Below are 18,187 nucleotides of genomic sequence, written 5' to 3'. Positions count from 1 at the left end.
TGACCTCTGACTCCCAAACCTGTGCTCTTTCCACTAATCCATGCTGCTTCACAATTGTTCTGATTATTATTATAATTATCACTGTGTTTCTTAAAAATAATGTTGGTATTTGTTAAGCACTTACTATGTGCCAAGCACTATTCTAAGCACCCTTAAGCATCTACTAGTGTCAAGCACTGTACTAATCGCTATAGTAGGTACAAGTTAGTCAGGCTGGACACAGACCCTGTCCCACACGGGGCTCACAGTTTAAGTAGAATGGAAAACTGGTACTGAATCCCCATTTTACAGTTGAGGACACTGAGGCACAGAGAATTTAAGTGACTTGCCCAAGATTAAACAGCAGGCAAGTGGCAGAGCCAAGATTAGAACCCAGATCCTCTGACTCCCAGGCCCACGTTCTTTCCACTAGGCCACGCTGCTTCAGATCATAAGTTACTCAATGATTTATTCCCAGAAAGTTTTTGCTTGATGACGAGTCAACCAAGGTAATAATAATAATGTTGGTATTTATTAAGTGCTTACTATATGCAGAGCACTGTTCTAAGCGCTGGGGTAGATACAGGGTCATCAGGTTGTCCCACGTGAGGCTCACAATCTTAATCCCCATTTGACAGATGAGGTAACTGAGACACAGTTACCTCAGTGACTTGCCCGCAGTCACACAGCTGAGTGGCAGAGCCAGGATTCGAACCCATGACCTCTGACTCCCAAGCCCGTGCTCTTTCCACTGAGCCAAGCTGCTTCTCTAGCAATGAAATGTCACTGACAGGGGCCAAAATGATGAAAACACAGATAAGGGAGACATTAAGGAAAAGGCTTAGGGAGGAAGTTGAATGGTTCGGTCAACTCTTAGCAGGTGGATGAATCGATATGAGATTCTGAAATTCTTGGTGACTTAACTGTTGTTGATTTGTTGTAGTAATATTATTACTTGGAAAAGCATGTCACAGTCGTATTAAGCAGATGTTACTTTCTCTTTCAATCATCAGCCTGAAGGCATTGAAAAAGAGGTGACTCAGGGTTCTCTCATCTGTACCAAAGGTAAATTCATTCCTCCAAATCATCTTCCTCCAATACCATCTTCCGTTAATAACTTTCAATTTCTGTTAAAACTATCACTTTTCAAGACTCTCTACCAACTCATTCCACTCTATATATCTGGACTCTTTAGTTGTTTTTATCTTTTTTAAATGGTATTTGTTAAAAGCTTACTGTGTGCCAGACGCTGTACTAAACGCCGGGGCAAATCAAGTTGGACTCTGTCCCATGGCTCACAGTCTAAATGGAAGGGATTAGGACTTCACCTTTATTTTACTGGGGTAACTGAGGCACAGTGAAGTTAAGTGCCTTGCCCCAGGTCACAAAGCGGACACGTGGCGGGGTCGGGAACAGAACCCAGATCCTCTGACTTCCAGGCCCGTGATATAATCCACTAGGCACGCTTCTTCCTTACTTCTCCTAACCCTCTATTCCCCAGCTCACTCTCTTCGTTCCTACCAAGTCAACCTTCTAACTTCTTCATTTTTCACCGTATTTGTTAAGTTCGAACTAACTGAGCATTGCTCAAGCATTGTTCTAAGTGCTGGGGTAGACATGAGCAAATCAAGCCAGATACATAGAGCCCACGTGGGACTCCCAGTCTAAGTACGAGGGAGAGTAGGTATGGAATCCCCCATTTTATAGATGAGGAAACTTTGGCCCAGAGAAGTGATGCGATCTGCCCAAGGTCACACAGCAGGCAAGTGGCAGAGCCAGAATTAGAACCCAGGTCTTCTAACTCCTAGACCTTTCCATTAGGCCATGCTGCTTCCCTACTGAAGAGATTTCCATGAGACAATTTTACTTCCCAAGAAGTGGCTTGCTCTCCCAGAGCCAGATCTTAAGGCACCCCTTAAGACTCAGCCATCAGCCACGGGAGATATCAAATAATTATTATTATTATTATTATTATGGCACTTATTATGTGCCAGACACTTTACTAAGCACTGGAGTGGATACAAGAAAATCGGGTTGGACACAGTCTCTGTCCCGCATGGGGCTCACAGTCTTAATCCCCATTTTACAGATGAGGTAACTGAGGCACAGGGAGGTGAAAAGTGATTTTCCCAACGCCACACAGCAGACAAGTGGCGGAGCCAGGATTAGAACCCATGGCCTTATGACTCCCAGCCCTCTGCTCTATCCACTATGCCGTGCTAATTCCTTCGAAGGAAGGACAAACCCCTACCCCTGCAGTCACGGATCTTCTCCGAATTCTTGTCGACAGGTTCTCCGAAGTCAGAGCCCCTGGCCTTGAAACTGCCTGCAAACCTGGTGGAAGGCTCTGCCAGAGCCTATTTCTCTGTCTTGGGTAAGTGTATGGAATGACATGAAGCAGACCTTTCTAGACCTGGAGATTACAAGGCACTACATGTATATATATATATATGAACGTGTATGTGTTTGTATATGTATGTGTATATATATATATACGGAGAGAGAAGCAGGAGCCAACTCAAGTGTCCATTCCATTCGTTTCCCCCAGCAACTTTGGGGACTGGCTCTGAATTTTTTCTCCTACTCCGCAGGGGATATCCTGGGCTCAGCAATGCGTAACCTGCAGAATCTCCTCCGGATGCCCTTCGGCTGTGGAGAACAAAACATGGTGCTGTTCAGCCCCAACATCTACATCTTGGACTACCTGAATCAGACGCAACAGCTGACGGAGGAGATCAAATCCAAAGCCATTGGCTACCTCTCTCAAGGTAGGTGAGCTCCCTCTAGACTCTAAGCTTGTCGTGGGCAGTGAATGGGTCCGTTTATTGTTGTATTGTGCTCTCCCACGTTCTTAGTACGGTGCTCTGCGCACAGTAAGTGCTCAATAAATACCACGGAATGGAGGACTCGGCAAGATTCTTCCATCCTGTCATCTCAAGGGATTTACTGAAATTCCTCTGGTTGTAAGCAATTCTCTGCCTCAGTTTTACTGTGTGTGTGTGTGTGTGTGTGTGTGTGTGTGTGTGAGAGAAAGAGAGAGAGATCATAACTACCAACTATTCATTCATTCATTCATACTCTTTGCTGAGCACTGTACTAAGCGCTTGGGACAGACATAGACATATTCCCTGCCCACAATGAGCAACTATTACGTCATACCCTGCCAAGTGCTTAGTCCAGTGTTCACCGCACACAATAAGTGTTCAATCAATACCTCCGATCGGCTGATGGACAGGTACTCCTCCGCGTACTAAAGGCTTCTAAATAGTTTAACCACCAGCTCACTGTAGTCTTCATTCTCTTCCAGGATATCAGAAACAGCTGTCGTACAAACACCCAGATGGATCGTACAGTACCTTTGGAACAAAAGATCAGGAAGGAAACGCATGGTGAGAATCGGCAATCCAGTGGGAACCTGGTCCGATGGAATGGGTAGGGGTATGAGCCCCCCCACTCTTCAGATTCCCTCTGCTTTTTCACTAGAAACAAGTGGAAGCAGTGTGGCCTAGTGGAGAGAGCCCGGGGCTGGGAGTTGAGGACCTGGGTTCTAAGCCCGGTTCCGCCATTTATCTGCTCTGTGTGTTTGTGTAGGGAAATGGGCATGAATATAAATAGTAATAATAATAACATAGTAAGAGAGTAACAAATACCATAATAACAATAATAACTACTATTATTAATGTTATTATGGTATCTGTTAAGCTCTTACTATGTGGGTACAAGCAAATCGAGTTGAACACAGTCCCTGACCCACGTGGGGCTCACAGTCTTAAATCCCCATTTTACAGAGGAGGTGACTAAGGCGCAGAGAGGTGAAGTGACTTGGCCGAGGTCACACAGGAGACTAATGGCAGAGCAGGGATTAGAACCCATGACCTTCTGACTCCCAAGTCTGTGTCTTTGCCACTAGATCACTTGCAAGCTGGGTCCGTATAAAAATATTATTTTGGGAAGCAGCGTGATCTAGTGGCAGTGCTAGACGGCGGACCCAGCTTGCAAGTGATTTTCTGACTCTTCCTCTGGGCACTAATTTTTGTCAGGCAAGGCTGAAAAAAGCAGCACCCGAGCGTTCCTGGGAATGCAAACCCACACTTAATCAGGAATGCACATTTCCTGTTTGGACAAGCAGAATGGAGGGCTGAGATTGGCAAAGAGAAGGGTATAACATTGAAGCAATCACAGTCAGCCTCAGGGTTGCCCCTTTCCTTGTTTTATGCCCACATTAGTGGCCTAGTAGAAAGAGCACAGGCCTTAGAGTCAGTCTGTAAAATGGGGATTAAGACTGTGAGCCCCATCTGAGACAGGGACTGTGTCCAATGTGATTAACTTGTATCTACCCTAGTGCTTATAACGGTGCTTGGCACAATGTAAGCGATTAACAAGTAATATAATAATTATCATTATTCTCTGGATCTCAGTTTCCTCATCTGGAACATCGGAACGCAATACCTGTTCTCCCTCCTACTTACAGTGTGAGCCCCTTGTGGGACCTAATAATCTTATATCCTCCCCAGTTTAGTACAGTGCTCAGCACATAGTAAGAGCTTAACAAAAACCACTAGGATTATTATTACTATTATTATTATCGTTAGCCAGGAAGATTTCCTCCTATAGAATGAGAGAGGCCACGGAGAGATTGCTTATGCTTCTTAGGGATAAAGTATGGGATGAAGTGTAGCCTGCCGTCGGTACACAGGCTCTGAACTTAAGTTGTCTTTGCTGTGGTGGTGACGGTTTGCACTGAACCATCCACAGACTCTCAGACGGAGACTCTCTACTGCCCAGAGTCCGGGCAATAAAGGAATTAGTTTACGGGAACTACGGGAACGGGAATGCACATTTCCCGTTTGGACAAGGAGAATGGAGGGCTGAGATTGGCAAAGAGAAGGGTATAACACTGGAGCAAGCCGATTTGCTTGTATCGATCCCAGTGCTTAGTACAGTGTCTGGCACATAGTAAGCGCTTAACAAATGTCACCGTTACTATAAATACATATCCTCTATACCGTAAGCTCCTTGTGCAGTATGGAGTAGTACGGCCTAGTCAACGAGCACAGGCCTGGGAGTCAGAGGACCTGGATTCTAATCCCGGCTCTGCTACGTGTCTACTGTGTGACCTTGGGCAAGTCACTGAACAACTCTGTGCTTCAGTTACCTCATCTGTAAAATGAGGGCTCAGTATCTGATCTCCTTGCTACTTAGATTTTGTGAGTCCCTCTGTGGGATAGAGACTTCTGACCTGATTATTTTGTATCTTCCCCACCACCGAGAACAGTACCTGACACATAGTAACGCCTAACAAACACTATTATTACCGTGAGCAGGGAATGTGTCTTCCAACTCTTTTGGATTGTACTTTCCCAAGTGTTTAGTACAGTGCTCTGCACACGGTACGTGCTCAATTATGAGGAGCAGTGTGACCTACTGGATAGAGCATGGGCCTGGGAATCAGAAGAACCTGAGTTCTAATCCCAGCTCCGCCGCCTATCTGCTATGTGACCTTGGGCTTTTCTCTGGGCCTCAGTTCCCTCATCTGGAAAATGGGGAGTCCCGTGTGGGAAAGGAACTGTGCCATTGTTAAGCACATAACAAATACCACAATTAGTATCAATTATTATTATTAACAAATACCACCAAGAGGTACGTTCTTCGGGTTTTAAATCCGAGGATCCTTTCGGCTCTCATTGACTTTATAACTTCCAGATCTCATGGAAAGTCTCTCTTGCTCCCCCGACGGTTACCCTGATTACCTCTTGCAGGCTCACGGCATTCGTCTACAAGTCGTTTGCCCAAGCTCGGCGCTACGTGTACATCGACAAGGACGTTCAATCCCAGACCCTCATCTGGCTGCTGAGCAAACAGACGTCCAACGGTTGCTTCGAAAGTACTGGAAAGCTCTTCAACAATGCATTAAAGGTATTTTTTATTCTCGATTACCCCCGAAACCTCAAAGCGAGGAAGACCCTCTCGGAACACCGTGGAACTCTTTTAACTACTGTTTTTATCCCGAAGGGTCACCACAAAATCTGGGAAGGCTAAACGGGATTAGATTGTCAGCTCCCTGAAGGCAGGGGATGTTGGGTCTTGAATCTGTTGTTCTCTTCCAAGCTTACTCTAGTGCTCGCATGCAATAAATACCCCGACTGATTGATTTTATTGCTGTATTCTGTGCTCTCAAGCGCTCAGTAAAGTGCTCTGCACACTGTAAATGCTCAGTAAGTACCTTTGATTGATTGACTGATGGGAAAAAGTTTTTTCCAAGCGTAGCCTCACCAATTTATGCCGCCAAAGGAAGGGCCCCAGTACCCTAATCCATCATTTCAGAGTAGGAGATATTTCTATTTTCTTTCCTGTCACTGCTGAAGTTCCCCATCGGCAAGAAGCGTGTGTACCCACTCTGAACAAAACAAAATCTTCTCAGTCTAGGCTTCAAGGCTCTCCATCACCTTGCCCCCTCCTACCTCTCCTCCCTTCTCTCTTTCCACCGCCCACCCCGCACGCTCCGCTCCTCCGCCGCCCACCTCCTCACCGTCCCCCGTTCTCGCCTATCCCGCCGTCGACCCCCGGGTCACGTCCTCCCGCGGTCCCGGAACGCCCTCCCTCCTCACCTCCGCCAAACTCATTCTCTTCCCCTCTTCAAAACCCTACTTACAGCTCACCTCCTCCAAGAGGCCTTCCCAGACTGAGCTCCCCTTCTCCCTCTACTCCCTCCACCGCTCCCCTTCACCTCTCCGCAGCTAAACCCTCTCTTCCCCCGATTTCCCTCTGCTCCTCCCCCTCTCCCTTCCCATCCCCTCAGCACTGTACTCGTCTGCTCGACTGTATATATTTTCATTACCCTATTTATTTTGTTAATGAAATGTGCATCGCCTTAGTTCTATTTATTTGCTATTGTTTTAATGAGATGTTCATCCCCTAGATTCTGTTTATTGCTATTGTTCTTGTCTGTCCATCTCCCCCGATTAGCCTGTAAGCCCGTCGAAGGGCAGGGACTGTCTCTATCTGTTCCGATTTGTACCTTCCAAGCGCTTAGTACAGTGCTCTGCTTTATTGAATGAATGAATGAAATCATATCGTACTCACCTAAGTTTTTAGGACAGTGCTGTGCACACAGTAAGTGCACAATAAATACCACTGATCGATTCATCCGGTGGTTTTTTTTATGGTATTTCTTAAGTATACACTATGTGCAAGGAACTGTATTAAATGCTGAGGTAGGTACAAAGTAATCAGGTTGGACACGGTCCCTGTCCCACATGGGGCTCACAGTCTTAATCCCCATTTTACAGATGAGGTGACTAAGGTATAGAGAAGTGAAATGATTTGTCCAAGGTCACACGGCAGACAAGTGACCGAGCCGGGATTGGTTTCCAAGTCCTCTGAGTCCCACGCTCACGCTGTATCCACAAGACCATGGTGTTTCGCAAGGGAGCGTTGATTTTCTCAAGTGCTGGAATTCAATCCGGCTTCCCTGACTGCCTCCCTCCTGCCTTCCTGAGAGATTTAAGTACTGTGGGGGAGGAGTAGGGGTGACAGGCGCCTCCAGCGCTCGCTTCCACGCTCAATAGGAGAAGTAGCGTGCCTATTGGTTAGAGCGGGGCCCTTGGAGTCAGAAGGATCTGGGTTCTAATCCCGGCTCCGCCACTTATCTGCTGTGTGACCTTGGGCAGATCACGTCCCTTCTCCGGACCTCAGTTCCCTCATCTGGAAAATAGGGATTAAGACCGTGAGTCCAGTGGGTGACGGGGATCGTGACCAACCCCATTAGTCTGTCCCTACCTAGGGCTTAGACCAGTGCTTGACACATAGTAAGCGCTTAACAAATACCATTATCATTATTATTATGGGAATCTGCCTTCTCTAGTTTCATGGCTTCCTGCCTGGGGCGAGAACGTCCCCAGGGTGCTAATCCCAGCTCTGCCAATTGCCTGCTGCGTGACCTTGGATGAGGCACTTAACTTCTATGTGCCTCAGTTGCCTCATCCTTATAAGGGGCGTTCAGTACCCATTCATTCATTCAATCATAAATACTGAGCACTCACTGCATGCAAGGCACCGTACTAAGCGCTCGGTAGAGTACAATATAACGATAAGGAGACACATTCTCTGCCCACAACGAGTTTACGGTTTCCGAGCAAACTCCAGATTTTCATCTCGGGGGAAACTCCGGCTCCCCACGTGAACAAAATTCCCCCTCCTACTTAGACCGTGAGTCCCACGGGGGACAGGGACTGTGTCCCAATGAACTAACTTGTCCCTCCGCCCGAAGTTTAGAACCCATAGGAAACGCTTCCCAAGTAACCTTAAAAAAAAAAAGTCCTCTCGTCGTCCTCTTCCTCTGAGTCCCAGCTGCTCTCGAATGGCCCTTCCGGAGCCTGGAGGTCTCCAACTGACCAACCGGCCTGCCACCCTACCTCGGAGGCTCGCAACTGGCGTGGACAGACGTGGCCCAGCTGCTCTCCCTCCTCCAATGGAGACGCGGAAGGGTCGCGGCTGGGACACAGGCAAATCCGGGCCCAGGTGAGCCAAGAGGCCTTTACCCCGCCATTTTAAAGATAACCTAAGTGCGCTTACACGCCAAACGTTTCTCTTGAGGAGGAGCTTGAAGGCATCCCCCTCTAGACCGTGGCCTAGTGGAAAGAGCACGCGCCTGGGAGTCAGAAGGTCCTGGGTTCTAATCGCGGCTCTGCCACCTGTCTGCTGTGTGACCTCGGGCGAGTCACCTCACGTCTTTGGGCCTCGGTTCCTTCGTCTGGAAAATAGGGATTGAGAGGGTGAGACCCATGTGGGAAAGGGACTCCGTCCCAAAGTATCTGCTCGCATCCATCCCTCTAGACTGTCAGCTCGTCGTGAGCAGGGAGTGTGTCTGTCTGTTGTTACGCTGTATTCTGAAGCAGCACGGCTCTGTGAGTAGACCACCGGCCTGGGAGTCAGAGGGTCACGGGTTTTAATCCTGCCTCTGCCACTTGTCAGCTGTGTGACCTTGGGCAAGCCACTTCACTTCTCTGGACCTCAGTTACCTCATCTGAAAAATGGGGATTAAGAGTGTGAGCCCCATGTGGGACGGGGATTGCGTAACTTGTAACCCCAGAACTTAGAACAGTGCTTGACAGGTAGTAAGCGCTTAACAAGTACCGTAATTATTATTATTACGGTGTTATGCGCGCAGTGCTTCAATAAATACAATTGAATGGCATCTAATAAGCACTTAATAAAACCACAATTAATATTACAGTTGTGGGCCGGGAAAGTGATTGTTATATTGTTTTATTGTACTCTCCCTAGTGCTTAGTACAGCGCTCTGCACACAGTAAGCGCTCAATAAATACCAATGACTGACCGCCAATGGAAAGAGCACGACCTGGGAGTCAGAGGATCTGGATTTCAATCCCGGCTCTGCCACTTGCCTGCTCTGTAATTTTGAGCAAGTCACTTGAGCTCTCTGAGCCTGTTTCCTCAACTGAAAAATGGAAGTTCAACACCTTTTCTCCCTCCTACTTGGACCGTGAGCCCCACGTAGGACCGGGGTGGTGTCTGACAAGATGAACATGCATCTACCCAAAACAGTGCCTGGAACATAATCAACACTTAATCAGGACCACTTCCCAGTACCATGCTGAGAAGCCACGTGGTTTAGTGGCTAGATCCCGGGCCCGGGAGTCAGAAAGACCTGCTTTCTAATCCTGGCTCCGCCACTTAAGAACAATGTTGGTATTTGTTAAGCGCTTACTATGTGCCAAGCGCTGTTCTAAGTGCTGGGCTAGATTCAAGGTAATCAGGTTGTCCCACACAGGGCTCACAGTTCTTCATCCCCATTTTCAGAGGAGGTAACTGAGGCACAGAGAAGTGAAACGACTTGCCCAAGGTCACACAGCTGACAAGCGGCAATGCCGGGATTAGAACCCATGACCTCTGACTCCCAAGCCTGTGCTCTTTCCACTAAGCCACGCTGCTTTTCTGCCTTGTCTGCTGTGTGACCATGGGCAAGTCACTTCACTTCTCTGTGACTCAATTACCTCATCTGGAGAATGGGGGATTCAATCCGTGTTTCCCTTCCTCTCTTTGAGCCCCATCTGGGACAGGGACTATAACCCACTTGATTACCTTGTATCTACCCCCATGCTTAGTACAGTGCCTGGCTAGCAGCGTGGCTCAGTGGAAAGAGCACGGGCTTTGGAGTCAGAGGTCATGGGTTCGAATCCCGGCCCGCCCACTTGTCAGCTGTGTGACTTTGGGCAAGTCGTTTAACTTCTCGGTGCCTCAGTTACCTCATCTGTAAAATGGGGATTAAGACTGTGAGCCCCACGTGGGACAATCTGATTCCCCCATGTCTACCCCGGCGCTTCGAACAGTGCTCGGCACATAGTAAGCGCTTAACAAATACCAACATTATTATTAATAGTAAGTGCTTAACAAATACAATTATTATTATCATTATTAACTCCATTCCACTAATAACTTCCTGAAAGAAATGTAGTTCAGACTGTATCTCTCACGTCTTCCATTTTGCCTTTCGGTTTTTATTCAGGGAGGAGTAGATGATCAACTTTCCCTCACGGCTTACATCACTGCCGCTCTCCTGGAAGCCGGTCACCCATTATCGGTATGTATCCTGATGGGCTTCTTGAATTATACTCTCCCAAGCACCTAGTACAGTGCTCTGCACAAAGTAAGCACTCAGTAAATATCACTGACTATGGGGATGAGGAGGAGGAGGAGGAGGATGGGCCCAAAAGAGAAGTAGCATGGCCTGGTGGACAAAGCGTGAGTCAGAGGACCTGGGTTCTCATCTTGTCTGCTGTGTGACCTTAGGCAAGTCACTTCACTTCTCTGTGCCTCAGTTTCCTCATCTGTAAAATGGGGATTAAGACTGGTAGCCCCGTGTGGAACAGAGAATGTGTCCAACCCAATTATCTTATAACTATCTCGGCGCTAGTACAGTGCCTGGCACATTGTAAGAGCTTAACAAATACCATAAAAAAACTATCCTGTGGCATAGGAGTTTTGAAAAACTGCCTTACTACTGGCACCCAGGACCAACTGGCTTGGAGTGAAGAGGTTTAGGATTATGCCCACCAAACCTTGGGGGTTTTGGAGAATCGATCACGATGTCATCAGAATGCCAGATGCTTTTCTTATACTTCATTCCCTCACCTTAAGGTGGACTTCCTCAAAAGTTGGAACCTTCACATTTTGGACAGTTTTCTGGGCTTTAATTGATCTCATCTCCAGTGATGGGATACATATTTAGAAAAACTCTCCCACTGATCAATCGATTGATTGGTCGACTTCCCTGGGATGAGGGAAGTCCTGTCTGATCCCTTCAGCCGTGCTGTGGGTGTGTGGTTGTGTGGTTGTGTGGTGGGGGTTATGACATAGTGGATAGACCACAGGCCTGGGAATTAGAAGGCCATGGGTTCTAATCCTAGCTCTGCCATTTGTCTTGTACATGACTTGACTTGACATGTACATGATTTGTACACGTACTTGACTTGTACATTCCAAGCGCTTAGTACAGTGCTCTGCACATAGTAAGTGCTCAATAAATACTATTGAATGAATTGTCTGCTGTGTGACCTTGGGCTAGTCACTTAACTTCTCAGTGCTTCACTCACCTCATTTGTAAAAAGGGGATCGAGATATTGAGTCCTGACCTGATCACCTTGTATCTAAACCCGTGCTTAGGACCGTCCTTGGCACATAAAAGCGCTTAACAAATATCACAATTATTATTATTCGGATTTTTTCATAGTTTCCTGCAGTGCAGAAGGGCTTGCAGTGCTTGGAGGCAGCAACTAACCTGGGAGTCAAGCACACTTATGACCAAGCTCTTCTGGCCTACACCTTCAGTTTAGCAGGCAAAGAGGACAAGAGAGACTTCCTCTTAAAGGAACTGAAGAAAACAGAAAAGAAAGTGGGTGAGTGTCTACCGGTGATTTTCTTGTTGCGATCGAGGAAGAGGAGGCTTCTGTGTCTCTTTTCTGCTTTCTTTCTGCCTTGGGACCCCCCCCCGCCCCATATCATTTTTACCTATTAAAAGGATTCTGGGGATCCACTTAATTTTAATGAACTTGCCTATTCACCCCAGCTACATCCCAGGACAAAGAAACCAGAACTTGGAAATAATTTGGAAAGAATACAGGCCTGGGAGTCAGAAGACCTGGGTTCTAATTCTGGCTCTGCCACTTACCTGCTGTGGGGCCTTGGACAAGTCATTTCAGTTCTCTCTGCCTCGGTTTCTTCAGCTGTAAAATGGGAAATCAATACTGGTTTTCCCTCCTACTTAGACTGTGAGACCCATCCCAAGGAATGTTAGGGAAGCAGCTTGGCAGGATAGGGCACACAAGTCAGAGGGACCTGGATCTCAATCCCAGCTCCTCTGCTTGTCTGCTGTGTGCCCTTGGGCAAGTCATTAATTTCTCTGTACCTCACTTACCTCATCTGTAAAATGGAGATTAAGATTGTGAACCCCATGTGGGACATGAACTGTGACCAACTTGATTACTTTGTGTTCACCCCGGAACCTAGAACGGCGCCCGAATCAGGGTGAGTGTTTAACAAATACCACAAAAAAAAAAAAAGAACGTAAGCTCCTTGTAGGCAGGTGACTTGTCTACCAACTCTGTTATAGCATACTCTGTCAAGTGCTTGATAAAGTGCTCTGCACATAGTAAGTGTTCAGTAAATACCATGGACTGATTGATTGATGTGAGACATGGACTGTGTCCAACCTGATTGTGTTGTATCTCTCCCAGCACTTAGTACAGTGCTTGGTACATATTAAGCGCTTTACAAATACCCCATTTAAGTCTCGGTTAACACACTGACCTGAGAGAAGCAGCATGGTGTAGTGGATAATAGTAATAACAATGGTATCTGTTAAGTGCTTACTATGTTCCAAGCACTGTTGTAAAGCACTGGGGTAGATACAGGGTAATCAGGTTGTGCCACGTGAGGCTCACAGTTTTAATTCCCATTTGACAGATGAGGTAACTGAGGCACAGAGAAGTTAAGTGGCTTGCCCAAAGTCACACAGCAGACAAGTGGGATAGCCGGGATTAGAACCCACGTCTTCTGACTCCCAAGCCCGTGCCCTTTCCACTAAGCCATGCTGCTTCTCTAGAACACGGACCGAGGAGTCAGAAGGTCATGGGTTCTAATTCCGGCTCCGCCACTTGTCCGCTGTCTGACCTAGGGCAAGTCACCTCACTTCTCTATACCTCAGTTCCCTCATTTGTAAAACGGGGATTGAAACTGTAAACCCTACGTGGGTCAGGGACTGTGTCCAACCCGATTTTCTTGTACCCAACCCAGATCTTAGTACAGTGTCTGGCACTCAGTAAGTGCTTAACGAATGCCACCGTTATCATTATTATTATTCCATTTGGGGGTTAAATTAGTAGACGTCTCTTGGGGCCCTTTACAGTCTTCTTTCTTTTCAGGGGGCTCAGTGCACTGGGAGCGAGAAGAGAAGCCGTCAGTGGCAGCGTCGCCTTTCTTCTTCGCACGGGCTCCGTCAGCGGAGGTGGAGATTACGTCTTACATCCTGTTGGTCATCCTCTCCAGGCCTGCCCTCACGGCGGAGGATTTGTCCTATGCTTCTCAGATTGTCCAATGGGTGGCCAAGCAGCAAAACCCCTACGGAGGATTCTCCTCCACCCAGGTAACGTCTGCTTCCCCTGCCCCTCTCCACAACATGCCCAGGATTACATTCCCTAGTTCAGAATGGGTCAGAGGACCTGGATTCTAATCCTGGTGCTGCCACTTCCAAAAAAAAAAAGGGTATTTGTTGACATTTACTATGGGCCAGGCACTGCACTAAACGCGGGGGAAGATACAAGCTGATCGGGTTGGACGCGGTCCGTGTCCCACGTGAGGCTCACAGTCTTACTCCCCATTTTATAGATGAGTAACTGAGGCACAGAGAAGTGAAGTAACCCGCCCAAGGTCACACAGCAGACAGGTGGAGGAGACGGGCTTAGGAGCCAGGTCCTTCTGAGTCCCAGGCTTGTGCTCTGTCCACTAGGCCAAGCTGCCAGGCGACCTTGGCTTAGTCACAACTCTTCTGGACTCAGTTTCCTCAGCTGTAAAGTGCAGATTAGATACCCGTTCTCTCGCATAGGCCGCATGCCTCATGCGAGACAGCGTCTCACCCGATTATCTTGTACCTACCTTGGTGATTGGCATATAATAAGCACTTAACAAATATCACAATTACCATAGTTTAGATTTGGGCTTTATCTCTCTCTAGACTATAGGCCCCTTGCAGGCAGAGAACGTTTCTACCAACTCTGTTATACTTAACTCTCCCAAGCACCTAGCACAGTGCTCTGCACAAGGTAAGCTCTCAGTAAATACCATTAATTGATTAAGCCCATGGAATCAAGTTTCTCCTGGAATCCAAAGAGGATCTCTGCTCTCAATTTCAAGATTCTTGAAAATAACTTCTCCTAAGGAAGTGTACATCTGAACATCTGCCAATCAATCAATCAATCAATCGACCAATGTTATTTATTAAGTGCTTACTTTGTGGAGAGTTCTGTAGTAAGCGGTCTCTGCCCACAAAGCACTTAGAGTCTACAAAAGATGGAATCGTTCAAAGCATTCTTTTATTTCCCTGAGATTCAAAAACCGGAAAATCATGGGAAAATAGTTTGGTCTTACTGAGAATTAGAAGCAAAACAGTCTAATTAAAACTAAGTTCAGTAAGATATCCCAGAATAAAAGGAAGAGGTATAGTGCTTCTAAATGCCATTGTTTTTTCCATAAATTAGCTAAATTTCCTGTTAGAATCCCAACAAAGAAGGAGTGTGGCCTAGTGGATAGAGCACAGGCCTGGGAGTCAGAAGAACCTGGGTTCTAATCCCGGCCCTGCCACTTGTCTATTGTGTGACCGTGGACAAGTCACTTAACTTTTCTTCATCTCAGTTACTTCATCTGTAAAATGGGGATTAAGGCTCTGAGCCCCGTGTGGGACTTGGACTGTGTCCAAACTGATTACTCTGAATCTACCCCAGCTCTTAGAACAGTGCCTGGCACTTAGTCAACACTTAACAAATACCATGAAAAAACCCCCAAACTTTACCATTTTACCCTGAGGGAGAAATCTTAACAGAAAGCTTGGTGGTCTAGACTCTGGTTTACGGAGATTTCTCGTGACATAAAGACATAAATTCCTTGAAATGGAATCTTTATGGGGTTTCTTCTTTGGTCTTCTCTTATGCTGTGGAGTCGTCTCCGACCCACAGTGACTCCACGGACACATCTCTCCCAAAACGCCCCATCTCCATCCGCAGTCGTTCTGGTAGCGTGTCCATGGAGTTTACTTGGGAAAAACACAGAAGGCTTCTTCTGCGCAGTTCAGCTTGAGTCTCCTCCCTCAACTCTCTCCCACCCGGCTGCTGCCCAGCCCAGGAGAGTTTTGACTTTTAGCAGACTGCCTTCCACTCACTAGCCACTGTCCAAGCAAGGGATGGAAGGGTTATGCCTCTGCTGGACCGTCCCTCCCTTAGCCGAGACCGGTACGGTACTGGAAACTCTCCGGGTGCGATCCCGAGAGGGGCTCCTCTTTGGACCTCTCCTTCACTGGCCTGGGGGGATTGCTTCTTTCAGGATACCATCGTGGCTCTCCAAGCCCTCACCGTGTTCCAGAGGCTCACCTTCTCGAAGGAAGGGCAGAACTCCGTCCGGATCTTCTCGGGGAAACCTTTCGAGAAGGCTTTCCAGGTGGATCACCGGAACCGCCTGTTGCTGCAGCAGAACGCCCTGCCTTCTCCTCGGGGAAATTACACCGTGGAAGTGACGGGCAACGGCTGTGTCTACGTTCAGGTAGGGAGGCCTGGGCCCCAGAGTCCAGAGCGCCGGCTGTAGCTGACCGGGTCCTGCCATTGCGCCCACTCTGGGCATTTCTCGGCTCTTATCCTGTAGCGACCGATGGTGAAGATGTTTCTGGGATGCCTTTCTGACGAAATACACGGCAGCTCGGCCCGGTGGAGAGAGCCTGAGCCTGGGAGTCAGAAGGACCTGGGTTCTAAACCCAGCTCCTCCACTTGCCTGCTGTATGACCTCGGGCAAGTCACATCACTTCTCTGGGCCTCAGTTACCTCATCCATAAAATGAGGATTAAAACTGGGAGCCCTATGTGGGATGGGGACTGAGTCTAACCTGATTAGCTTGTATCTACCCCAGTGGTTAGTAATAATGTTGGTATTTGTTAAGCGCTTACTGTGTGCAGAGCACTGTTCTAAGCGCTGGGGTAGATACAGGGTAATCAGGTTGTCCCACGTGAGGTTCACAGTTAATCGCCATTTTACAGATGAGGTAACTGAGGCCCAGAGAAGTGAAGTGACTTGCCCACAGTCGCACAGCTGACAAGTGGCAGAGCCCGGGAGTCGAACCCATGACCTCTGACTCCCAAGCCCGGGCTCTTTTCACTGAGCCACCCTGTAGAGTGCCCGGCACGTAGTAAGCGCGTAACAAATACCATTAAAAAAAGTGTTTGGCACCTAATAATTGCTTAACAACCATTATTAGTATTATTATCATCATCTTCACCATTATTATCATCATTTTCACCTCTTAACTTCGCCTAGATTGTGAGTCCCATGTGAGACAGACTGTGTTTAGCCTTTTCATTTTTATCTACCCAACACAGTGCTCAGCCCACAGAAAGTGCTTAAGAAGTATCGTAACTAATTCTGGGAGAATTGGTTTTTGCAGGAGGGAGCAGACAGCGCTAAAAAGGAAACAACTCTCAAAGCGTCTTAGTATGAATTAGGAAGAAATGAGATTGTTGAATGGATTCTTTAACGATATGCTAATAACCTCCCCTCTCCCATTCCGCACCAGGCCATCCTAAGATACAACATCATGCAGCCCAAGCAGACCTCCGGGTTTTCTCTGGCTGTGCAAACCCACAACGCTTCTTGCAACAACCCGTTACAGACGAAATTTGACCTTATGATTTCGGCCAGGTAATCATTCCTTATTTTCAGAAAAAAAAGAGCTTTAGGGGTTGCTCAAAAAGTCATCCGACCTCATTATATTAGCAACGTGGCCTAGTGGAAAGAGCGTGGTCCTGGATTCTACGGGCTTTGGAGTCAGAGGTCATGGGTTCGAATCCCGGGCTCTGCCACTTGTCAGCTGTGTGACTGTGGGCAAGTCACTTAACTTCTCTGTGCCTCAGTTACCTCATCTGTAAAATGGGGATTAAGACTGTGAGTCCCACGTGGGTCAACCTGATTCCCCTGTGTCTACCCCAGCGCTTAGAACAGTGCTCTGCACATAGTAAGCGCTTAACAAATACCAACGTAATTATTATTATTATTACTCCCGGTTCTGCCACTTGCCCACTGTGTGACCGTGGGAAAATCCCTTTGCTTCTCTGGGCCTCAGGCTCCTCCTCTGTAAAATGGGAATTCAATACCTGTCCTCCCTTCCACTTAGACTCTGAGCGCCAAATTGAACAGGGGCTCTGTCCGACCCGATTAGCTTGTGTCTATCCCAGCTCTTAGTACGGTGCTTGGCCCACAGAAAGCACTTAATAAATACCATAATAACAGTATTGAATTGTGGTCTCCCGAAAGTTTAAGACAGTGCTCTGCCCAGTAATCCTGGCTCTGCCATTGTCGGCTGTGTGACCTTAGGCAAGTCACTTCACTTCGTGCCTCAATTACCACATCGGTGAAATGGGGATTAAGAGCGTGAGCCCCATGCGGGACAGGGACTGGGTCCAACCTGATTTGCTGTATCCACCCCAGCACTTAGTACAGCTCCTGGCACATAGTAAGCACTTAAGAAATGCCATTAGTATTAGTAATGATTGACCCCTACAGCTCCGCTCTCTAGGGGTTAACATAAAAACCCTGGACCTATTTTCATTAATTTATTCATTCATTTCATTCAGTTGTATTTATTGAGCTCTCACTGTGTGCAGGGCACTGTACTAAGCACTTGGGAGAGTTCAGTACAACTGTAATCAGAAACATCTTCCCTTCAGGACTCAAACACTAGAAACTCAACACTAGAACTAAATCACTAGAAACAAGAAAGAGGTAAAGACCTCGTCTGAGATCATCACGTGGGAGTGGAATGCTCTTGCATTCATTCATTCAATCACATTTATTGAGCACTCACTGTGTGCAAAGCACTGTATTAAGTGACTGGGAGAGTACAATCGTATTTATTGAGCACTTACTGTGTGCAAAGC

General features: G+C 47.3%; 1 protein-coding gene across 1 annotated transcript in view; it reads left to right on the top strand.

Annotated features, from left to right (window-relative positions):
- Positions 1-18,187, top strand: part of LOC100077982 (ovostatin) — a 64,473-nt gene that overhangs the window by 39,546 nt on the left and 6,740 nt on the right. The window contains exons 22-32 of the mRNA XM_039914540.1: positions 993-1,044; positions 2,270-2,353; positions 2,571-2,747; positions 3,287-3,368; positions 5,739-5,895; positions 8,323-8,499; positions 10,508-10,582; positions 11,732-11,897; positions 13,422-13,642; positions 15,592-15,807; positions 16,828-16,952. Coding sequence (XP_039770474.1) covers positions 993-1,044; positions 2,270-2,353; positions 2,571-2,747; positions 3,287-3,368; positions 5,739-5,895; positions 8,323-8,499; positions 10,508-10,582; positions 11,732-11,897; positions 13,422-13,642; positions 15,592-15,807; positions 16,828-16,952 — 1,532 coding nt within the window. The remainder of the gene's footprint in view (positions 1-992; positions 1,045-2,269; positions 2,354-2,570; positions 2,748-3,286; positions 3,369-5,738; positions 5,896-8,322; positions 8,500-10,507; positions 10,583-11,731; positions 11,898-13,421; positions 13,643-15,591; positions 15,808-16,827; positions 16,953-18,187) is intronic.

The sequence above is a fragment of the Ornithorhynchus anatinus genome, chromosome 17 (assembly GCF_004115215.2).
Source record: "Ornithorhynchus anatinus isolate Pmale09 chromosome 17, mOrnAna1.pri.v4, whole genome shotgun sequence".
NCBI lineage: Eukaryota > Metazoa > Chordata > Mammalia > Monotremata > Ornithorhynchidae > Ornithorhynchus > Ornithorhynchus anatinus.
The sequence above is the reverse complement of the archived record's forward strand: the minus strand, read 5'-3'. Positions and strand labels throughout refer to the sequence as shown.